The 24,873-nt window shown below is 36.5% G+C and overlaps 1 protein-coding gene and 1 long non-coding RNA gene across 13 annotated transcripts in view; both read right to left on the bottom strand.

The window, feature by feature from the left end:
- myripa (myosin VIIA and Rab interacting protein a) overlaps nucleotides 1-23,801 on the bottom strand; it is a 32,914-nt gene extending 9,113 nt beyond the window's left edge. For 2 of the 5 annotated variants that reach the window (XM_073874715.1, XM_055201949.2), the window contains exons 1-7: nucleotides 23,553-23,799; nucleotides 22,680-22,836; nucleotides 11,954-12,175; nucleotides 8,099-8,235; nucleotides 2,929-3,012; nucleotides 1,769-1,866; nucleotides 912-992 (exon numbers count right to left, since the gene is read on the bottom strand). In XM_073874715.1, coding sequence (XP_073730816.1) covers nucleotides 912-992; nucleotides 1,769-1,866; nucleotides 2,929-3,012; nucleotides 8,099-8,235; nucleotides 11,954-12,175; nucleotides 22,680-22,789 — 732 coding nt within the window. In that variant the 5' untranslated portion in view covers nucleotides 22,790-22,836; nucleotides 23,553-23,799. Of the gene's footprint in view, nucleotides 1-911; nucleotides 993-1,768; nucleotides 1,867-2,928; nucleotides 3,013-8,098; nucleotides 8,236-11,953; nucleotides 12,176-22,679; nucleotides 22,837-23,552 lie in introns of all 5 variants that reach the window. The other 3 variants (XR_012372739.1, XM_073874718.1, XM_073874726.1) reach the window with 3 other exon arrangements.
- Nucleotides 13,220-16,092, bottom strand: LOC141369138 (uncharacterized). Of its 8 annotated transcripts, XR_012372711.1 has the most exons (8): nucleotides 15,879-16,092; nucleotides 15,751-15,797; nucleotides 15,586-15,669; nucleotides 14,840-15,079; nucleotides 14,564-14,612; nucleotides 14,409-14,476; nucleotides 13,659-13,763; nucleotides 13,220-13,559 (listed from the first exon to the last, which is right to left on the bottom strand). It is a non-coding gene; the product is annotated as an uncharacterized lncRNA (long non-coding RNA). The 8 variants fall into 8 exon arrangements; XR_012372721.1 differs by having other exon boundaries at nucleotides 14,564-14,719; nucleotides 14,840-14,890; nucleotides 14,989-15,079; nucleotides 15,586-16,092; XR_012372709.1 differs by having other exon boundaries at nucleotides 14,840-14,890; nucleotides 14,989-15,079; nucleotides 15,586-16,092.
- Nucleotides 23,802-24,873: the final 1,072 nt, after the last annotated feature.

Here is a 24,873-nt window from a genome sequence, read left to right as displayed (position 1 = left end):
AACCCACGATGGGGAAAACAGTACTAGAAATAATATAAACTAGACAGGACTGACTTCTAACAAACAAGACTGGACTCAACCCAAACACGGACTGGACACAAACCGATCAACGCAATCCGGGGAGACCTAACAGACAACAATCTCAACGACATGACATGATATACATTTAAATACACAACGCACGAGCACAGGATGTTAGACAACAGGGCATTATATAAGGGAACAAATCAAGAGGGAACAGTGGAAACTAATTAAACATTGATGGGAGAGCTAACGAGGAGACGAGGGGGTGGGAACACAAACGAGACACAGCAGCACACAGACCAAACAAAGGCCATGTGCTACAACACAAAACATGGATACTGCCACGATCCTGCCACATGACTAAACAACTATGAATAACTATGACAGGAGGGCAGGATCATAACAGAGGATAAGGTACCTCTTTCGCAACCTGCCGGCCATGTGACCTAAACCCAAGTGGTGACCTTTGGGTTACAAGCCCGACTCTCTAATCATTACGCCAAAACTACAATTTACAATTAATTTAAACTTTCTTGAGAAGTTGCGATAAATGATAAACATAAAGTTGAAATAACTTCACTAATTCAACTATATTTGTATAATTTTTAGCAACTCCTCACCAAGTGCAACAAGGATTTTTTTTACAGTATAGGAACTGATTTCAAAACAAAGGGTATATAAACCATTATACAGTATTGTGCTCAAGTTATTCGTAGTGAATATTGCTAATGTTATGAAGACTCCATTTTGTATTGTTTGTGAATTTTTCTAATTAATACGCATCAGACTTGGTGTGCAAGGTACAATTGGTAGGATGGCGAATCATGGGGGAAAATGCATATGAAAATTTTGGACTTCAGTTTTCAAGGATCTTAAATGTTACTCACTTTCTGTACTATAGTTGTAGCCAATTCTTCTATCAGCTCTTCTCTGTGCTCTCGCAGATAATGAGCCTCGTTCTGCTTTTCCTACAAAGAAAATGTCAAATAGCTGAAACCCAGCAAGCAATTTTGTGTTTAAAAGATGTCTAATGGCAGTGCAAACACAGCTCATATTTTTTAGACTAAAACAAGGCAAAATCTGGGCAGTGAAAATTTTATCAACGTCTACCCCAAAAATAAATTAAATTAAATTAATAAAACCAAACACCTTGTAATCAATGTTGACTTTCCTTGCAAGATGAAATATCATACACATCAAAAGTTATTTTGGCAACAAAAAAATTCAATAGAAGTAACCCACCACCAGCTTTGTTGTTTTAGCAAAGTTTTAATGTCCTTCCATATTTATTTTTCACTCTTTTTATTAAGATACAAACAGAAAATACAGGAAATATGTACACACAATTAAAAACAAAACAATTTTTAGAACTAAATGTCATCTTTAGGCATCAGTCAGTAAGTCCTGAAGTTATTCGATTAAAATTAGGATTTAATTTCATTTAGGTTTAAAAGATCCTACAGTTGCTTGCTATTGCTTAAGTATAAGGGGAGTTTACCCTAAATACATGACACTTCAGCTTATACTTTTATACAGTTTTTAATACTACATACACATTTTTACTGTATTATCTGGTTGTATTCTAATAAAGAGACTGAGAAATAATTATATATGATCACTATAACATTGCAAAAACAACAAATCTAATGGTAGCATGGTGGCCTAAGACTTTTACAAAGTACTGTATATATAAGCCTTATCCTGCCAAGGTCTACTCGGTACTGTGCATATAAACAAGTCTTACCTGACTGTCAGTCTGTCTCTCAGCTTTAGCAATGGCCTCATCTATGGCCTCATCTGCTACCCGCAGTGCCACACTGATAGTTTCAGCCATGCTGCGCTCTGCAGAGACACATAATGAAATATTAGTCAGTACTACTAAAGTAATTTGTCTTATAAAATATGATGTCACACAGTGAGCAATAAACAAATAACCAATAAAATAATAGTAATAATTAAAGATGCGCCGATACATCGGCCAATAATCGGATGGTAGAGCAATTTTACGCTATTGGCCGATACTTTAAGCCAATAGTCATGGCCGATATATCCTGTCAATCAAAAGACAACAGGAAAATGCAATGAATTTGAGCTCTGTTTATAGAAAATGTAAAGAAACATCACTAGTTTAATGTTCAATGTAAATGGAATTTACACAATGGAACATTCAGTTAAATTAATTTTAAAAATTTAGTTAATATTAGTTAATATAAACACCAAACTATTGGCAGATATCAGTCTGAATAATCGGCTATCGGTGAATTTTTTTTATATCGGTGCATCTCTAGTAATAATAGTAGTTATGCATAATAAAAAATAATGCATAATACAGTTTGTGGTCGTTTTTGCTTAATTGGTTCATCATTAACAGGCAGTGTTGGGGGTAACGCATTACAAGTAACTTGAGTTACGTAATAATATTACTTTTCTGAAGTAAAGAGTAAAGTAACGCATTACTTTTTAAATGTACACATTAATATTTGAGTTACTTTTTCAAAAAAGTAACTCAAGTTACTTTTTTATATTAATTAATTTGATTAAAAAATATGTACTGAATTAAACTAAACATATGCACTCTCTGTGCCTGTGTGGAAACAGTTTGAGTCAGAAACTGAGATGGCAGGCCAGAGCTAAACATTTTTGTGATGAAATATGCAATTTCTGAAGGCAGAACTTTTCAGTCATAAAAACACCTGCAAGGCCTGAAAGAGATCAAGCTTTAGCCAAGAAAAAGTAACGCAAAAGTAACTAAAAGTAACGTAAGCATTACTTTCCATGAAAAGTAACTAAGTAATGCAATTAGTTACTTTTTTGGGGAGTAACTTAATATTGTAATGCAAGTAACTTTCCCCAACACTGTTAACAGGCATGGCAAAAATGTAATTATGAACCTTGATCACAAACCTTCACTTTGCCTGTAAAACGTTGAGTCGCTCTCATACACGCTGCTTTCATTGTAGATGCCCTCCTCTTCATAGGTGCTGCCCTCTGTTGGTGTACAAATTATAACAGTAAATTGGAATGAAAAAAGTTTGTCTGTTTTCACTTAAAGTTGTCTAAGTGTGATACGTGCCACACAAAATGTGTAAAGCGACAATGGTTATGATGACTGAAATTGCATCTACATAACAAAAATTAATACACTTGGGTGTATTGAACTTTTTAAATCCAGCTTTAAATAGTCTTTCTACCTTTTATATTCCACTGGGCACACTAATGTGTTCAGTGCAATGGTCTTAAAAATAATATCCTGGCTTTATAAACCCATGCAAGTGTGGAAGAAAGAGCTTGGCTCAATCTAAAATAAGGAAGTTAAATGCAACCCTATGACATCAAACATTTTTGTTTTGAGAATCTGAGAAATTCAACATTTCCAGCTCTGACAGATGATTTAGCACTAATGGCAAGTTTCACTTAGTGACAGATATTCACAGAGAGTTGTCAAATGACTAACCATTTGATGGATAACTACTGACATGTCCATATGACCTCCGCTCTTCACAGAGCTTTTAAAGAGCTCTCGTACTAGTGGAGGTCTTTACTTCTTTATGCCTACTCTCTGCTGAAAAAGCAAATCAAAGTGATGTCATAAATCTGGCTTTTTCTATAACATAAAGCCAAAACTAATGTCGATATGTTCCTATTGAGATGCAGCTTAGAACTTATCAACAATAATGCTTTAAGCTGATTGGTCCATTCTTACTTTTCTGATGTTAAACCATTAACAGATTATCCTGTCTAGAATTTGGGGCGGTCATTTTGAGGCGCATTGCAGTCAAAGCTCTTTATTGTGTACCTTCACTGTAATACTTTCTTTATCCTCCATAGTAAAGTATTTTTACAGAGCTGAGCAGAGATGACAAACATTCAGTCATGTTAATGTGTCAATAGGCATGCTTTTTTCATTAGGCATTTGTTTATGGAAAATACTTTCTCATTCACAAACCACAGCTCAACTGTATCTAAGGCTTGGCTTGGCACAACTCTCACTATACTGAGTGTTGTACACACACACACAGGCAAAGTATCTTTAAGCTGATCAGTGCACGAGGAAAATATCCTCCGACAGCTCTAAGGTGCTTTGGTATTTTCAAAATCAGAACAGTTATGTAAAAGGGTATGCTCATTGTTTTGTAATCTGCAGTGTATTACTTTAATATCTAATATTCCAGAATGGTATTAAATATAAATAATACTGTAACATATAAACGTATCAGGTGAAAATGGGTTGCAAAATCGTTTATTAAAATTAAAAAAAAAAATTTAGACCATCAAACTCCACTATCCACATTTATGCTTGAATTTAGGAAAAAATGAAAGTATTTATCTGTTTAAAGTGAATCGTGTAACTTTTAAAAGGGATCTCTTGACAGACATGCAATATAATACATATATTATCAGTGGTGTATAAAGAACTTTCATAATATACTGAACTAACTAGACTTTTTTCCATAAACATGATTATTTGTTTTGCATTTCAGATTTTGCTCATTCGGATACAGGCAGCAACTCTGTGGGCTCTATCTTACACCCGGCGCAATGCAGCGCAATTCGCGACGCAAGTGTCTTTTGCTAGTTTCCACCCTGCGCAATTATAATTTTCACGTTTAGCGCCGCGTTGTTTAAATAGCAAATGCATTTGTGCCCGCTTTTGCACCCATGGGCATTCTGGTCTGAAAACAAGGTGTGTTCAGGCGCATTGTTGGCGCTTTGCTATTTTGAGGCAACTTAAATAGACTACACCATTGACCACAAAAAACCTGGTCTAAAGTCTAAAGTCAATGGGGCAATATGTTTTTTTGTTATTTAAAGAGCGCATTAGTAATATGCGCCTATAAGCGGGACGACAACGTGGGTTTGCTTATCACATACATGAATGCGCAGCAGCACAAAAACGCTTTTAAATATGAAAGATTAAAGGATTAAATGAAAAAGATTATTATTGAGTCTCTTGGACATAAATGAGGACTAATTATGAGACGTCAGAAGGCGTAAAGAGCTGCTACACCTGTAGCCTAGTAAGTAAATAAATGCTTTGCTTTAAACAAATGCATCTGTTTTTAAATGTGTTTTTTTTTTAAAGCGGATTTATTGTATATGATGACTCTGTACCTGTGGATATGGTGAGATGAGAAACATTTTTAAGTAATGCTTAAAAAAAACGAACGCTGTCCAAGTGCTGAACCTTGCGAAGGGCCATTTGTAAATTCTTTATCTCCTGTTTGTACAAATAAAGTATTTTTACAGTACAAACCTTTTCTTACATACTTGTAAATTATTTTTTGATGATATTGGATAGCCATACATTTAAAGCAACTAAAAGCCTGCTTTTTTACTTCCATGACTAAATGAAAACGGGATTTAAAGGTTTTAATGAAACAAATAACAATTTCAATACAAGTGAAAAACAACACAATTATTTAACATTAATCTTAAATTGGGCGTCTTCTTCCTCCGCTTAGTTTTTCAGTTTACAAAGTCCGTCATCTATATAGGGATTAGACATAGCGCCAGCGCAACAGGCTTTTAAAGAGGATGAGATCTGAGACTCTCATTGGTTTATTGCACGTTACGCCCAAAATACTCCCATTAATCATTAAAAAAATAAGACCAACCCTTTTCGACCATGCGCTCTGCGCACAAACCATTTTTCCCGTCGTTAAATTAGCAAAAGTGGATTCAGACACGCCCATTTAGACGTTCCGCTGTGCGCTTTAGACAATACGCTTAGATCGTTAAAATAGGGCCCTGTGTCTTTCTTTAAGCCTACACTGTAAAATATTCCTAGTTGCACTTCAATTTTTAAGTTTAATCAACTTGAATTTATAATTTATTTAACTTTCCTAAAAAGTGAGGAGTTGCCAGTATGAATTGTAAAAAATAAAGCCCCCCTAACCTAAAAAAATGACCTTATAAATGTGTTTCTATCAGAAAATGAGTCGCCAGTGTGTGCAGAAACATTTTGTTATTATACAAATCCATCTATTCTTCTTTGCGTAATTTCCTTTAAACCGCAACAGTCACACAAAATATGCTGATGGGTATTCCCTATCAATGTGATGTCACACTGATTACGCCCCAACCATAACCGCTCACAGACTCTGACTTAGGCGCGTAGTTCAATCTTCTGCCAGAGACACATGTTTTGATGTATGTAGTCCAAAGCACATGTGTAAGCGCACCCTACTTTGCATAAGAGGAGCGTAACAGAAGCTTTCTTTGCATTTAAACAGACACACACAAAAACAGCGCATTTCATTTGCAGCCACAAATGGCCATGTTCAACATCGTTTAATGAAATATCGGTGGTGTATTTTGAGCTGAAACTTTACAGACACATTCTGGGGATACCAGAGAGTATTTTAATATTGCTGAAAACACATAGGTTAGGGGCCCTTTAAGTTATTTCCACTTTATTTTTATAATTTATAGCAACTCCTCACTAGTCAAAAAAGTTGAAATCAATTGTAATTTCAAGTTGATCAAATTAATTAAAATTAATAAATTAATTTTTACTATGTTCTTACCTAAACTTAGACAAATTAATACATATCTATCTTTTTTCAATGCATGCACTTTAAATCTTTGTACAGTGCCTTGGGAATGGGTTAGCATTAAGCCTAGCCCCATTTACTCCTATTGCTAGGAATTTAAAAGCCACCAAACACTTCCATGTTTTCCCTATTTAAACACAGTTACATGAGTAGTTACACGAGTAAGTATGGTGGCACAAAATAAAACTTTTGTTTGGAGCCATAGGAATGAATGGGGCTAGGCTAAATGCTAACACATTCAAGAAGCGCTGTACAAAGATTAAAAGTGCACACATTGAAAAAAGATATATGTATTAATTCATCTTAGTTGAGGTAAGAACAAGTAAAATATTAAAGGGGGGGTTTAATGGTATTTCAAGCATTCTGACTTATTAACACAGTTATAGAGTTGTTTCCTCATGCTAAACGTAGGCAAAGTGTCAAAAATGCAGTTGGGCGTGTTTCAGAGTATTTCTGTGCCGAATGCACTTCGCCAGGGTTTGTACAAGTTTCGGCTAATTTTTTCCGATTACGGTTCTAACTGACGTTTCAGGGGTTTTCGATACGTATCACTTCTTTATATGGGCTTCCGGCGGAAAACTTCCCCCGGAAAACCCCGCCCAGCCGTCAGTCAGCGGGAGACGCTAGAGCTTGCTAACAGCTTATCACGCCACTCAGCCTTGTTTAATTTCAAAAGTCAACAATGGCACAACAAGAAGTGTGTTTTTGGATGTAAGGAGAAGACATCCAGCCTTATGGAAACAATGGATATAGTTTATTATCCGGATTAGCAGCGGAGTTTTGCGTGTGTGTTTGATGCAGTGGATTTTCAGAACCGGGTCATGACGAGTTACACGTGGTAAGTAAGACTTCTGTCTTATGTTGGAAATAGGCGCGTGTATATTATATAAATGACACGAACATGTAGTGAATCATAAGTTAAAACAGTGTTGTATAGTGTTGTATGACTCGTACTCGCTCCTCCCGTGTTATAACTCCTCCTTCTTCATTTTTTCGTACGTTATCGGAAAGATTCGGTAAAGCTAATCTTTCTTTTATAAATCTGATTAAACTAAAGACTCTTCAGAGATATAAAGGATGTCATACTACTCCATAGGTACTCCAGATTAATATCAGAAATGCAGAAACAGCGTGTGTTACGTGAGCTTTAAAAAACGGTGGTGTTTTCCTTTAAACTCCATTAACTTGTTTTGTGAAATGAAACTGATGCCTCCATGCTCCATAATCTTATTTTCCTGGCACTTAGAAAAGTGGGCCTTAGGACATCTGACCACAGAGGCCAGTAAAATCATGACTGGTCCAAAACAAAACTCAAGCTCTTAAGGAAAATTCAATACAGAAACAAAACACCCACCGGGTGTGTGACATTTGAAATGAAAGAGACCCCCTTACAAACAAGCTACATACGCTAAATAACTCCACACTCACAATATAGCAAAACACATTACAAAATGTCAGAGTGTGGAATGTCAGGTGTTTTATTTAAGGAAAGGTCATACATTACTCCAGATGGAGAGTACCTGTAAGCTCTGCTAGCACTCCGCGCTCTGCTGCGTGTCTCCTGTAGAGATTCTTTAATACTTTGGCACTGCCAAATCTTTTAAAACGCCTTCTCACATTATTGTAAAACCACTCCAGTGACTGGATCTTTAGCAGCCTAAAAAAAAAATAAAGAATGACACATCATGAAAATATGTCAGAAAATGTATAAATGACAATTAAGTCATTAAATAATTTCTGTGATAGATATCTAAACATGACCAATGCGCCAATAATAAAATAAGGCTTTGTTTTGCTTGTAGACTTGTGCCCACACTATTATCCTGTCTGTGAAAGCAATGAAGCAAGAAAGATCACAGACAAACAGCTTAATGTTCTTGTGTCACTGCACTGACAGCATGACTCCAACTAGTCTGCAATCAAAGTATTGTTACAGGAACCGCCTGCTTGGAAAGTGTATTATTGTCTAGTTTATAAGAAATACTGTCCACAGTTTGTGGAGCCTGCTATCTACAGAGATTGCGTTTTTTTACAGTTTGATCAGCTGACAGGCAGCAAGCAGATAGTGAGGAGATGTTTGCAGATACAGGCTTTAACAATTCAAGTACCGAGAACCTATCATGATCTGCAGCTACTCAGGACTGAATATTTAGGATAAGTGACATAAAGTATCAGGAAATTACAGTTTTTATTCTAAGGAGGTGTTTATTTAGTCTCTTCTTGAAGGCCTGAAGGTGAGGTGATTTCACCTACTACAGTACAGGGGAGGCAGTTCCAAGTTGTTACAGCCGAATGAAGAAAGCTCCTCCCCAGGCATTTGGTGTTGGACTTGAGGAGTTTTAGGGCGTGACTTGGTCGTGCTCTTCGAGTGGTTCGGCAAAGGAGATCAGGAGGAGGTAGCAAAGCTTTGAGATCCTCTGGGCAGTTTTTTGTGTGCATTTTCTGGATGTTGTCAAGCTGCCCAAGGGTGGTTTGTGATGCGTTCATCCAGGCAAGGCATGAGTACTCCATGGTACTCCTGACTTGTGCCTTGTAGACATTGGCCCTACCTTTGACATCAAAGTTATTGACCAACCTGCGCAGAGCTCCAAGACGCTGTCCAGCATGCTTGCAGATGTTTGACAGGTAATTAGTCCAAAGCAACTTCTTATCGATACATAGTCCCAGAATATTCAACTGCTCAACAAGGTCTATTCTGGTTGCCCCAAAGAAAAGGTCCGGGCAGGATGGAGGCCTCTTTCTCGACAAAACCATAGCCTTGCATTTGCTGGGCTCGAACCTGACTTTCCAGGTATCAGCCCACCTCCGAATGTTCTCCAAGTCTTTATTTAGAGATGCTGCCACATTGGGACCATTAGGTGTCGTTACTGGGGCGTAGATGGTGGGATCATCCGCATAAAGAAAAATGCTATTGTCGTACTGTTCTACAACATCATCTATGGAGAATAATAGCGGGCCGAGAATAGATCCCTGGGGCACTGATTTGTTGAGGTGATGAGGACTGACCAGAGAACATGACCTGGATGGATCTTCCTTCCAGGTAATTCTGTAGCCATGTAATGGCCCAGTTATGCCTTTAGCATAAAGCTTATCCAGAAGGCCGTGGTGCCAAACCTGGTCGAACGCTCTTTTAATGTCTAGTACAACAATGTACACCTCCCCTCGTTTGTCTAAGATTTTGTTCCACGTTCCAAGAGGTAGCCCTGGAGCTGTGAACTGAAGACCCCATCACTTTGCTAAGGACTGAGAGGAGGGATATGGGATGATAATTTGTTGGATCTGATTTAGAGTCTCTTTTATGTATTGGGATCACTCTGGCGTTTTTCCATTGTTTGGGGAACATACCATGTGAGAAGAGACTCACTACTTACCAGAGCCACAATTTAGTACCAATACCAAACCACTGCATAGATATGCCATATTCATTCATATATTCATATTTTTTATATTCATATAGGAAACATTTTTCAATTTTATTTTCTAATGACCTTACAGTAAACATTGAGTGTGCGTGTGTGTGTGTGTGTGTGTGTGTGTGTGTGTGTGCGCGTGCGTGCGTGCGTGCGTGCGTGTGTGTGTGTGTGTTATTAAAATATATGTATAGCTTTTGAGTTTGACTTGGATTTAACACTGGTGTTCTGTATGCATGCAAGCAAGCAAGGGGAGGAAGAGTCTTGTCTGTCAAGACTCACTAGTAATATGACCTACAGCATTCGGTAACTTAATTATGACCTTGCAAAGGCTTTTTAGTGCAGTATTATCCAACCATATATCACGAAATTATGTACCTATAGGCACGTATGGACCAACTTTTCTGTTTGTGTCACTATCACGTATTGGTTACTCAACTTTTTTGTCCTATTTTCAAACCATTGTCACTTCGGTTTAGGGTTAGATTTGGTGCTTGCGTTAGTATGTCACTTTAAATATTGGTTTATAAAAAAAAAGATACAAGACTTATTCTTTTATATTTTCTAAACTTTAACCAAATGTCGCCTGACGTTGGGGTTAGAGTTGGGTTGGAGTAGGGATGTCATTTTATGTAAATCTAACCCTGAACCAAAGCAACAATGTTAAGAAATTAGGACAAAAAAGTTGAGTAACCAATACGTGACAGTGACACAAAAAAAGCGTGACACGTGGCGAAACGTGACATAGTCACGTTGGTCCATACGTGCCTATAGGTACATATTTTCGTGATATTGGGTTGTATTATCAGGTATATGTCCTCACCCCATGTCGTCAATATTTGACGACACTTGACCATTCGTCAATATGTGACGGGGAGGGTATACCTTTCGGTATCTAACCCTAAACCGACGCGAAAATGGTAAGAAAATAGGAAAGAGAATGCAACGGACGTAATAGTATTGAAGTCCCCAGTTCGTCAAAAAATGACGCGAAAGGTATACCCTCCCCGTCACATTTTGACGAATGGTCAAGTGTCGTCAAATATTGACGACATGGGGTGAGGATGTGTTGATATGTGCATTGTACATCATTATTTTGATTTCTTGAAAAGGGTCATCTAAATTAGTGTGGTGTTTTAGGTTCTTTCACAATGCCCACAAACACAAAGACAGCCACACACACAGAGACACTTGCTCATTAATGTTCAAATGTTCAAGCCAGAGTGCATTGCTGTTCACCTGAGCCACCACTTATTACAAGAAAAATGCATGTACATTTTCACAAACCAAGATTTATTTAAAGCCTGCTTTGAACATTTTACCCTTGTCTGACAGCAATTAATCTGTCTCTCCTGTAATTTTAAGAATTTCAGCTAAAATAGATAGAGCATATCGATTCAGATGTAAGTAATGCAAAATTATTGTGTACTACCAGATGCAAAAACAAATCATTTTTTAAGAGACATTTTTTTAAACTAAATTTTTTTAAGAAATTTTGTTTGTTTTATGTGTAATTTAACATTTAGTATATTGCACAATATTTTATTATAGCCATGTGGCTTTATGAGTTATAAGTTTATACACAATATTGACCTTTTCAATGAACGATTCAAGTAAAGTATTTGAAAATAATGGATGAAAAATAATATAAATAATGTCTCTGAAAATCAATTCCAGAAAGTGAATTTCATCTCTTAATAAACAAAGTTAATTAACAATACATCAAACAATATAACAAATGTATTGTACAGTATTTGTGTCAAAACACCCTTCTTTGAATCAAACAATGCCAACATTTTACAATTTTAAACTTCTTGTGTTTTCAATTACCCCTAGCAAGTGCATCATCTGCCTCACGTCTTGTGTTTTCCACTAAAACCCCCTATCTAAGGTGTCTGTTACTAAAGCACACCAGTTATATCATCTAGCTCTTATTAGCACTGCCCCTCTTTAAGCGATACTGACCTGCTCCTCTTGCAGGCGGAGCACAGCCAGCCTCTGTCCTTCCTATGGTAGGTACAGCAGCTCTTGCAGACGTTGTAGCGACAGTCCAGGCAGGAACGCTTGGGCTTGAGTAGGAAGGTGAAGGGCGAACAGCAACGAATGCAGCAACGTTCATTGAACCTGTGCTGCCGTGACAGCAGAAGACTTCGACTGCCCTCCTCAACCAGCGCCTCCTTCATCTCACTGGAGAGAGAGATAGAGAGCGATAAAGAGAGAGAGACAAGGGGGGTACAGAAATTATAGTGGGAACCCAATGTGATACAAAGTATTTGATTATGTAATATGCTATTAACAACCTAATATGAATATACAGTATAGTAGGACGATGGGGCGGGTCGACACGCGACACGTGTCGCCCCGCCCACCTCGACGGTTATTGGTTTATGATTAAGATGAGCTTATTGGTGTAGAGATGTGCGACGCTTTTACAGCTAATTGGTGTAGAGAATTATGACGCTTTGAGCAGGCTTGGAATGCGGAAGTAGCCATTCAGACGAATCATGAGACGAATACACTTTTAATATATATTAAAAAGCGAATATAAATTGTGTTTTTGCGTTTATCGTTTCAATTCCACAACATTTCATGAAAACAGATATACAAAGAATTGAGGATTACGACGAACAGAATAGAAATAAATGGTTTAATTTACTCCCTCAACAGCTGACACCCTCAGACCCTAAGGTTACCTCGACATTACTCGCTGGTTTTTGTAAGTGACACGACAATATAATGCGAAGCATGGTTATGTAGATGCACCTTGATTAATATATTCAAACACACACATTATATGTTTAAAATGTGTTTGTGTAACACATGGTAATCCATATGCCAACAAAGACTTTTACAACTGTAAAACCTTACTTTTTAAAATGGTCAATCTTACAAATAAAAATTACTTTTCGCAAGGAAGTAACTACGTCGTATTTGATTTCTGAACTGCATTACTGAAAACCTTATAAATCCTAAATGTAGTCTCCCATTTCTATGTAAAAAACTTAAAAAAACCCACATTTAAAACTTAAAACAAAAAATACATTTAATAACCCCTTTAAACACTTTCTTTCTAAAATCATTGGTAATTGAAATATTACAAAAAATTGTCACAGCTAAATTAAGAATGTATTAATTAGATGGACTTCATGCCTGCTTAATACATAGCAAATTATGTTTACATGGAATATGAGAAACCCTAAAGAACAATAGACTGATGTAAATGACTGAAACTTTGTTTTCATGCACGTGTTTGCCATAGCTTTTTTATTAGAACACTATACACTGCAAAGTTTAACTTTTAATTATTAATTCATACATCAAAACCAGTTGATCTCAGTTCATTCTCGCTTAACACACCAATGAATTTCCTGCCGCAAAAAAAAAACAGTCCTGGAAGCAAAATCCAGTGCAAACATTTCACAAGTTCACCACGTCGGCCTCTTCCCCTAAACCCTGGTGGGTATGACTTGAAAAGGGCTCTGCACTGCAAGCATTCCCTGACGCTGTACACAATCTAAACTCTGTCTAGTAGACAGGACTGAAATTCTTCCAGATGGCCACACCTTAAAGTCTAAAGACAAAATACAGGAAAGATAAATAAAAAGTTTAACTGCCTCATACTACAAAATTCAATTGAAGAATGTGCATTGAACAGGGGGGTGAATCTTACCGTCTGGCCATGCAAAGTGTTGCACTGCTTTCTGAAAAACTTCTTGAGTGACCACATCCATAAACCATCTGTATCCCAGAGAAAGTGTCAAATACGCAGAGTCACCTGTTGAAACAAAAACAAACATATGTTTATTTAGACTATAAAAGTCATTAAACATTATATAAACACAGACTACAGACAACCTTAGTTTAGACAAACCTGAAAGATTGTTGTCATAACTTCATACTAAATAAAGATTAATATTATTTTATAATACTAGAAATAAAATATTAATATACAGTACTGTGCAGAAGTCTTAGGCATGTTTTTTTTACACAGAAATATAAATGTTTTAAGCCAGTTATTTATATCTTTTGCTGTAGTGTGTCAGTAGGAAATTTCAGTTTACATTTCCAAACGTTCATTTTGCGTTTAATTGTAATAATCCAGCTTGGTATTTACAAGGAGTCTGACGACCGGCAGTATGACCCACATGGGGATCTTTTGTGTTGAATATAAATATTTGTCTTATATGGTGAACAGAATCCACATTGGATAGCAAACAGAAATTGAGTTAAGCTGAAATGTTATTAAATGTCTTAAGTGTTAACTGATAATATTAAATGATCTGCAGTGCTGACCGATATAGTACTTGTACTTAATCCCTTCAATTTCATATCTGAACAACTATGTAGTTGTAACAACTAAGAAAAAAATACCTCTGCATGCACACACATATGTTATTATTAGTTCTTAATGAAAAATAACCTGCTTCACTGGACTCTGCCTGAAGACATTGCCTTTGAATAGTGAAGACCCCCCTCAGTGGTTGAGTGCTAAAAGAACAAATGACAAGAGGTAGGTATATTGGTAGATATGGTACAAATAATGTTTAATGTAGGAACATTCTAATAGCTACATACATTGTCCAGAAGAACAGAACACCACCACCTACTAATCAGAGGCATCATTCTGGAAAAAAACAACAACAACAACAACAACAATAATATTATATACATACACACACAATCATCATGTATGTCTGTTTAAATAACTTAAGAAATTTAATGACATGACCTCTGTAAAATCAAATTCCAGACCCAAAGCCATGAACAGAGTGTAAAATCCACAAAGAACAAGAAAATTAGCAGGTTATATAACTTACAATTTTTAACAATAACTCTTCAGATTTTACCTACCATTAGTATGATAATCCCAAAGTCGTTCCAACCCCTCTGCTTCGGAATTCCCTGTGAGGTTTGGATGAAAACAAGCACATCGTTTTACCTTTACAGATTACCATCACATCAATTATTGTAAGTGTTATAATTTATGTAATGAAATAGACTTTTGTTAGCATGTATATAAAATGTTTCACTTCAAATGTATTGGCAGTTTTCTCTGTCCAATTTCTGCTGTCGATGAGTTTTGCAATGTTTCTGTAAAGAAAAATGACACCCAATATTTTAGGGATGTACTCCTTCATGTCAATTAACACATCTATATTTCATTTTCAAGTGTCATATATGTGGTTTGTTGATACATAACTGGTCATGCACTGAAATTTTTAATAAACAAAAAATATATGATTACAGTTTAAAACAGAACCACTATAATCTCTGAACACATTCTGATAACATTTCTATAACCTGAATGTGTCAATATACGGTCCAAATCCTGCTTGTTGCATATGGGTTAAGAAAATAAATTTCTCGTGTCTTTGGTTTGTCTGTATCTGTATAACCCACATGCTCTACACAAACATCTCTGTAATGGTTTAGCATTGTCCAACTTAACAAAATTCAACAGCACATTGTTTAGTATTGGACATTGCTAAACTGACATCAGGCTAAAATATGTAGAACCAAATCAGAGCCTAGGAAATATGTTGTTTATATTCAGTGATAGTACAATCATTCATAAGATACAACATTCCAGAACTTACCAAAAAAGACAACCCAGAAAAACAAGAATGTAGTGAAAGCCAGGTCACTATCACTTAGGAATTAGCAACACACACATTGACATCCTGTAACAAACAAACAAATATCAGATACGTAGGCTAATCTATATCTCGTTATCAATAAAACAATTTAGACTGTTACTTTACCATGCAGAAAGCGATGTGCTTTATGATTCTTAGGCAACAGTTCAAATCTATCATTTTAAATAAAACAAATAAAATTCGTTCATTTGACATTTTTCCATCTCATTTTACTAATAAAAAATGTATTTTACCGTTGCTTCCACTTTTTCTGAACACTTCTACCAAAGAACTGTTTGCTTTCACCTCAGGCAATCAACTTGGTTATTATTACTCTGCTGCCGCAGTCGCCACCGTTTCAACGCTAACTGCCCCCTGCTGGGTCGGAGGAAAATGCCAAAGGCGGGGGGAACAAATATGGGCGAGACGACACGTGTCGCTCCGCCAAGAAGTGTCGCCCCGCCCCATCGTCCATGTGTATTTGTATTAATATTAAGAGGTTTCATTAATCTCTATGTAAGGTTGGCTGTAGTGCCTTATAAGTGGATCATGTTCACATGACATCTCTGTGTTGACATATGTGCTGCATCTGCCCTTCAAAATTTAATACCCGTCTGTATTTCTAGTTGTACAGTGGCCTCCAGGGATGAAAGAGCAACGCTGCATCAAAATTGCTCTGACCTTTAGTGGTGAAAAGACATACACAATTTATGGCTAGGGTTGCATGTGGCGCACACATTTTGTTTGGATAAGGTCCATTAGATTCATTCTACTCAATTAAACTGATGTGCATTTAGAATATAAAATCTGCTTTATGATAACCAAGAATTATAAACTCAAAGTATACAGATAGCAAAGCTCTATCTGATTCAAAAAATAGTGATTAATAACAAATAACACAGAACTCAAAAAACATAAACATTTGTTGAAGACGTACACTCACCTAAAGGATTATTAGGAACACATGTTCAATTTCTCATTAATGCATTAATCTAATCAACCAATAACATGGTAGTTGCTTCAATGCATTTAGGGGTGTGGTCCTGGTCAAGACAATCTCCTGAACTCCAAACTGAACGTCAGAATGGGAAAGAAATGTGATTTAAGCAATTTTGAGAGTGGCATGTTTGTTGGTGTCAGACGGGCCGGTCTGAGTATTTCACAATCTGCTCAGTTACTAGGATTTTCACGCACAACCATTTCTATGGTTTACAAAGAATGGTGTGTTAAAGGAAAAACATCCAGTATGCGGCAGTCCTGTGGGTGAAAATGCCTTGTTGATGCTAGAGGTCAGAGGAGAATTGGCCGACTGATTCAAGCTGATAGAAGAGCAAATTTGACTGAAATAACCACTCGTTACAATCGAGGTATGCAGCAAAGCATTTGTGAAGCCACAACACGCACAACCTTGAGGCGGATGGGCTACAACAGCAGAAGACCCCACCGGATACCACTCATCTCCACTACAAATAGGAAAAAGAGACTACAATTTGCACGAGCTCACCAAAATTGGACAGTTGAAGACTGGAAAATATTGCCTGGTCTGATGAGTCTCGATTTCTTATAAGACATTCAGATGGTAGAGTCAGAATTTGGCGTAAACGGAATTAGAACATGGATCCATCATGCCTTCTTACCACTGTGCAGGCTGGTGGTGGTGGTGTAATGGTGTGGGGATGTTTTCTTGGCACACTTTAGGCCCCTTAGTGCAAATTGGGCGTCGTTTAAATGCCACAGCCTACCTGAGCATTGTTTCTGACCATGTCCATCCCTTTATGACCACCATGTACTCATCCTCTGATGGCTACTTCCAGCAGGATAATGCACCATGTCACAAAGCTTGAATCATTTCAAATTGGTTTCTTGAACATGACAATGAGTTCACTGTACTAAAATGGCCCCCACAGTCACCAGATCTCAACCCAATAGAGCATCTTTGGGATGTGGTGGAATGGGTGCTTCGTGCCCTGAATGTGCATCCCGCAAATCTCCATCAACTGCAAGATGCTATCCTATCAATATGGGTCAACATTTCTAAAGAATGCTTTCAGCACTTTGTTGAATCAATGCCACATAGAATTAAGGCAGTTCTGAAGGCGAAAGGGGGTCAAACACAGTATTAGTATGGTGTTCCTATTAAACCTTTAGGTGAGTGTATATACGTATGTTCCCTAGATTTTGATAACATTTAATATACTTAGATAGAGACCACTCGTTTTGGTTGAGGTGGTTTGCCTTCCATAACACTACCAAGAGGAAATCTTTACTAATGAATAGAAACAGCAGCTTGGTCTGATCAGCTTCAGTGAATACTGTGAAAAAAGATCTGAGGATAATCACAGCAGATTAAAAACAGGCAAGCGGGAAAGCAAAAAGGGAAAAGAAGAAAACAAATGTTGTGTAATGACACGTTATGTATGCGAGAGTAGATGCTGCTTTTTACAGTGATGCTGGTCTTGAGACTGTAAGCATTTTAATAACGTATTTGCATGTGTGTCTATGTGTGTGTGTGCAGTTTTTACAACATTTGTAAGTATAAAAACAATAAGTCCCCAACATAACAACCACAAAGATGTGTACTTATTTATGCAAGTTTATGAGTGTCTAAATGGATGCACTTTTAAAAACCTCAAGATTACAAACAGCCTTGCACCCGCGTGTGCCTTAACAGAGTCAGTGGCAAGGTACATTTTTAATACACTCAAGCATGCTGGAGCTACGAATGAAGCCTGAAAATCAGCCACTGTGATATTCCATCAGGGTTCTCTCATATGAACTCATAATTGGATACTCAGCAGGCCATTTTCACCGCTTTCTCGGAAACATGGTCTGTTGTTTACAAAGCAAGGCATTGGCAAAGAAGGGTAGAGGTGTCCTGTGCCAGTACTGTAGATGGGGATCCAATGGAAGGTCTACGGAGTGACTAATGCCAGATAGCCAGACTGGACACAGGTGCAAAGAACAGGAGGGAACCCGAAGCCAATTACACTCACAGACCAATAGTGTTGTCAGAAAAAGCACCCATATCTACAGTATGCCTCCAAGCAACTGTATATACATTTTTAAAGCATTTGTTATATTTGTAATGCACTGCTAAATTGTAATAATCTTAATCTATTGTATTTTATTCTATTCTATTCTATTCTGAATCTGAAAAATCGAAATATTGAGAAAATCGCCTTAAAGGTGCAGTGTGTAAATTTTAGCGGCATCTAAGGGTAAGGTTGTGAATTGCAACCAAAGGCTCAGTCCACTGCTCACCCCTCGATTTAGAAACACAGAGAAGCTACTGTAGCCACCACCAGACAAACAGGTCATCGTGGAGACAACTTAGTAAAAAAGTTTGTCCGTTAAGGGTTTCTGTAGAAACATGGTGGCGACTTTCATGTGAGGGGACCCTCTGTGTATGTAGATAAAAACATATCATTCTAAGGTAATAAACACATAACCGTTCATTATGTAAGGTATTTATACACCCTTGATAATATAGTTTTGTATATAATTTTGCATTTCTGTCAAGAGATCCTTCTAAAAATTACACACTGCACCTTTAAAAGTTGTCCAAATGAAGTCCTTAGCATTACATATTATTAGTGATCAATACAGTTTTTTTACATATTTACAGTAAAAAAGTTCCAAATATCTTCATGGAACATGATCTTTACTTAAGATTTTTGGCATAATTTTGCCCCATACAATGTATTGTAGGCTATTGCTACAAATATACCCATGCGATTTATTACTGGTTTTGTGGTCAAGGGTTACATACTTTATGGTTTAGCAATGGTTTACAAATATTCTGTATGCATACAGGAGCCATCAGTCTTAAAGAGCCTTAACTACTGTTGTGTAATTACAGTCTTTACCAATGTACACTGAATTAATTTAAACAAAATGCAGATCAAATCAAACATCTTCATATTGCAGGAATCCAATGCTGCTATGAACAAATTTTGAGATTATAGTATAATCTCTGTATAATGCTATAGCATTAGCATTATACTTAACCTCCTTAAGCATGCATGAGATCTCCATGTGATATACTGTACTATAGGCCCGAGATGTTGTTCCGCAGTCAGAGACAGTGACTTTTCACAAACCCTTATTTAATTTAAAAAACAGCATTTTTTGTGACCCTTTGTTCTCCCAAGTGTATTCTGTCTGCATGCATCCGAATTTCCAATATCCTGCACTGACACCTGGGGAGCATCTCAGCATTTCAAACAGGGCTAGTATCAGAAGCTGGATGATCTTAAAAACAACGTTTTAAGAAAAGATTGACCAAATGACAAACTGGGGCATAAAAAGATTTTGTGGAAAAAGGTTGTTTTTCTCAGAATATCTTTTTTGTAGAAACCAGAAAGCGAAATATATAGAAATACTTTACTGTCAAAGTAACATTTTTCGCTCCTGTTGATTTAACGTACAAAGGAAACAAAGAAAAAATATCTTACAAAGAAAATCTTGCTTTTTGGGCTTAGCTTAGAGTCTGTGTGGGGAAGTCCTTGTAAATATTGCAAATCCTGCATCACATGAAGTTTATATAAGTATATAAATATTTTGGTGTGGCTTATGGGTTTAGCTAAATCTGGATTTTAAATCTGATGGTTTTAAAAACCATGAATCATGTTTTGCATGTTGATTGACTGAGTTTCTTAGTTCTATCGATGATGGATCTCAGTAGCATTTGACAGATTGGTTGTGATTTATTAAAGCAGGATTAGCACAGCGCACCAGATTTTGTTTTATGTTATTGCATAGATCTCTGTTAACAAGTCATTCCAGGAATAATGTGTGTAATTGCTACACTCTAAAAAAAGTTGATGCTAAATAGCACTAAAAGCTCGTAATCATAGGGGAACCATTTTTAGTGCTATAGAGCACCTATGAAGAACCATCTGGGGGTGATACGGTACATACACTAAAAACATGAAATTAACCACTTTGAGGCCAAAACAACACTGCTGTATTGTTATTATCTTCCCGTTCCATTACACTGCATTAAGAATTTCTAAAAATAAGAGCGAGCAATAGAGAGAGAGAGAGAGAGAGAGAGCAGCCAGAGTGCTTGTTTATCATTAGAGATAAAATCTTGGTGCCAAAAAAGTCATTAACCACAATGTGTTTTTTATTACCTAAAAGTACAAATGTGAGTAATGTGCTTTTTGTGGCAGTGTGCAAAATGTAAAAAAAAAGAAATACAACAAAAGGAGGAAAGAGGAGAAGACATCAAACAAGATTACACTTTGTAAATCCATTAAAAGCATTACATAAAAGGATGGGTGAGTGAATTAGTCTTATCCACAAACACTTTTATATAGCACTAAACAATAATGCTAAAATATGTGTTAGGTAAGAGCATTAAGTATGCAGACTATTTCCTATTATGTGCTGGGAAAATCGGCAAGGAGAAAACAGTTCTATATTTCTGGACAGAAAGGTTCTTACACTTATATGTGTAGACATGTCTTGTGTGTACTCACAGCTACACAATAAAGCACAAATATTTGTCAAAGAACAACATGATTCTGCGTTTCTTGATTTATGAAACCTCTGTATATGGGTCAGTGACAAAAACGATTTGGCAAGATGAGAAATAATTTTTTATTGTTTTAAAAGCACACATCAGGTTTATTTCGATGCACAGTGTATGTTCATTTTATGCAATTAAAAATTACATATATGCACCATTTTTATGTAAGTTAAAGGAACAGTATGTAGGATTGTGGCCAAAACTGGTATTGCAATAACAAAACGTGTGGCTCAAACTGGTACTGCAATCACACAACTGGTGGCCAACACACAAAATGACAACATAAACATCAGTTGAGGGCTGCAACTCCACTTTTTAAATGACAATATCCTGACCAGACCACTGTTGTGAGTGATATAAGTATTTGAAAAGAAAATGATTTCTTAATGTCTAGTGACATATCAGGGCCATTTTATGATTAATTGATATAAATTTATTACATACTGTTCCTTTAAGACTGAATGGACCTGGAAATGTCAAATGGAGAAACCGCCAATTGTGCCAAAGAATGAGAAATATTAAATATTTTATCCACCTTGATGGCATGTAAGCGTAATCATTAAAAAAAATCATTTTAAAATATTGTTTTATTAGTTATTTCTAAATGTAAATTTGAATGCGTTTTTGTAATATATGTCTTGACATATGCTGAAAACAGCTCTGTTTCTAAATAATCTTTGATAAATAATGTAAAAATGTATGTAAACAAATCATATAACTAGAGCATTATATTTTATTCCACATTTTTTATGAATATATTTATATTTTCATTTGAAAAAATACTAGTTACACCAATTGACACAGACCGGTTACACCACATTGACATCTTTGCAATTATCCCCCAAATATTCTTTTAAAATGAAATACAACCAGAATTTTTTTAGAAACCAAAAATATTTTAGACTTGGTCCTGAAAAAAGAGGATGTATGCAAGTAATCTGCAAATTTATTTTGAAATAATTAACGTCACGTCATTGACCCATATCTCGAGCTTATAGTGTCAAAATAGTATTAGATTCCTTTAAAGCTGAAATCACATGGTGGGCTCAGGGATGTGAGTCACAGCCAAAGAGGAAAGGGAGAGCCCTTCCTGTCATTTTATGTTAAATCAGGCCAAAAAATGATGGGAACTTCCTCAAGCTCTCTACAGTAGCAATGTTTGGAATGCCATTATGCTGCCATCACATTGGGTGCTTTACATAGTACAGCATGCATGCAACACTAAGCTCATTGGTTCAATTCTCAGCCATTCTAATGCATGTACTGAATACTGTAAATACTATGCGATGGAATAGAAATGTCCTTTAAATGCATACATGTAATGAGACAATAAAATATATTTTTACATGAAATGCTAAATTCTTTGTGTAATATAATAACAGTACATTTAATAATAACAGGTACATTTCTGTCATTTTAAATAGTAATGTTACAGTGTATAATTGTCCATGCAACCAATTTTCTTTGACCAAAAGCCTAGCAAGGTAATGCTACATACACAGAGCAACAGGAGTGGACAAACCTGAGTCGTGTCTCCTCTGTCTTACGCAGCTGCATGTCCCGTTGCACCACCTGTAGCACATGCTCTGCCTCATCATCCGTCAGACCGGACAAATCCAGTTTACGGCCCATTCCTCACCTCTACAGATAACAAATTACCTGTCCCGTCAGACTTCTGGCTATAAAAACAGTGGAAGGAAATTGTTTAATAACAGCAAAGGTTTGGCACTTGAGGTTTAATACTGTGTTTGATGTAGTTCAGCAAAGCTCATTTTGTTATTTGGTTAATTAGTTTATATGTTTATACTATAATTGCATATTTGCAGAAATGTTACTCTTTGTACTAAATTAGACTTTAAGTTACTCTTTAAGTGCTGTAGAATGGCTGAGATTCATATCAAGCCTTTCAATGTACAAATCGTCATTGACATCTTTTGCATGGGAAATAACTTGAAACTTAAACTTGTAATGCTATGAAACCTTCAGTATAAACATTGTTGCTGCAAACATATTTGTAAGTGTACCCTAAAAATATAAGCACTTTCCATGTCCAACTTTTAAAAAATCAAAGCTTTAGTTTTTATCACACTGTACAAATAACAGAACCATTTAGTGATATCAAAACTCTTTTTTGAGGGTTTATAAAACAAACGTTTTGCCAATGAGGTATAACTGCTATTTAGCTTTCAGACTGAGGACAGATGGAGATGAGGAATTATATCTCGAGAATTAATGCTAGTTAACATCATTTTAAGGTAAGCAGCCGTATTCAAACATAAGAACAAGGATATATAATCTACTATTCGACATGAGAAAAAATAAACCTAACTGTAGGCAAGTTAAGCATTTACATTTAGAAGAAGTTTGTATATGATGCACAGGACGCTGCACTTACCGTTGTGTCTTCACCACAGTCCCTTACGTCAGGTCTGCTTAACTAGCCAGCAGTCAAACTATCAACGTTTTAAAACAAAACTCATTTAAACCTACTGAAAGCTAAACATAAACGCGTCGCATTGCAGTGTCTTGAATGATTTTTTTAATCCTTAGAACAAGTTTGTCAAAAACTGTAGTAGCTACATTTGAAGAGAGTGCGCGCAGTAACGGGACCTGTAGGCAGTGTAGCCGGTGCGCGTGCGCCTACTTTGATCTCCTGCCATTTCGGGCACGAGGCTTCAGATAACAACACTGTTATAATGAACGCTTCAACTGTGTTTCAAACGTTTTGAATGCGTTTTTAACGTTTTGATAATATTAAAAATGAAGAAATACGATTTATGAGGTGATGTCACTTTCAAACTAACTATAAAATATCCTTACAAAAATTAACCATGTTTTTTGTGGTAAAAGGGTAGCTACCATGTTTTTTTTAGTATATTGACATGGTTTTACTACAGTAATTATGGTTTTTGAGGTTGTCAAAACCATGGTTATTTGTGGCAACCATGGTTTTACATTAACCATTATTTTTTGGATTTATCCCAGCTGAAAAAAACTAGCATCAAGCCAGCATGGGAATTATGCTGGTCTATGCTGGTTTGATGCTGGTTTAGCTGGTGTTCACTAGCATACCAGCACCAAAACACAACATATGCTGGTCTTGCTGGTTTGGTGCTGGTTTAGCTGGTGCTAATGCTGGTGCTGATGCTGGTTTGATGCTGGTTTAGCTGGTGTTCACTAGCAAACCAGCACCAAAACACAACATATGCTGGTCTTGCTGGTTTAGCTGGTGCTAATGCTGGTGCTGGTTTGATGCTGGTTTAGCTGGTGTTCACTAGCAAACCACCAAAACACAACATATTCTGGTCTTACTGGTATGCTGTTTTTTTCAGCAAGGTAAAGTCCACATCGATCTGCTAATTCAGTTTGTAAGGCATTTAAATATTCTAGAATGTTAAGCTTGGTCACATGTAGCCTAATTACTGTTAGTCCACCAAGATCATTCCCCTAACGGTCCCATCTGGTATATTTGGTTATTTTTTAGGAATCAAAACTTGTTAGCAACAAAAAGGTCAAAGTACCCCATGTTTCTCTCTCAGTCCTCTGTATGTCCCACAGTCAGAGCAAATAATTTATACGATATCTCAACTTTTTTAAAGTGAATGAAAATCATAATTGAGCAGGGTTGTTGTTCTTTTTAACCTGAAGAAAATGTGTTTTTGTCAAAAAACATGTGTTACCGCTCCTCCTCTGGACATCTGTTTGTGATTAAATGC

The sequence above is a fragment of the Misgurnus anguillicaudatus genome, chromosome 2 (genome assembly GCF_027580225.2).
Source record: "Misgurnus anguillicaudatus chromosome 2, ASM2758022v2, whole genome shotgun sequence".
Taxonomy (NCBI): Eukaryota; Metazoa; Chordata; class Actinopteri; order Cypriniformes; family Cobitidae; genus Misgurnus; species Misgurnus anguillicaudatus.
This window is presented reverse-complemented; position numbering and strand designations above follow the sequence as displayed.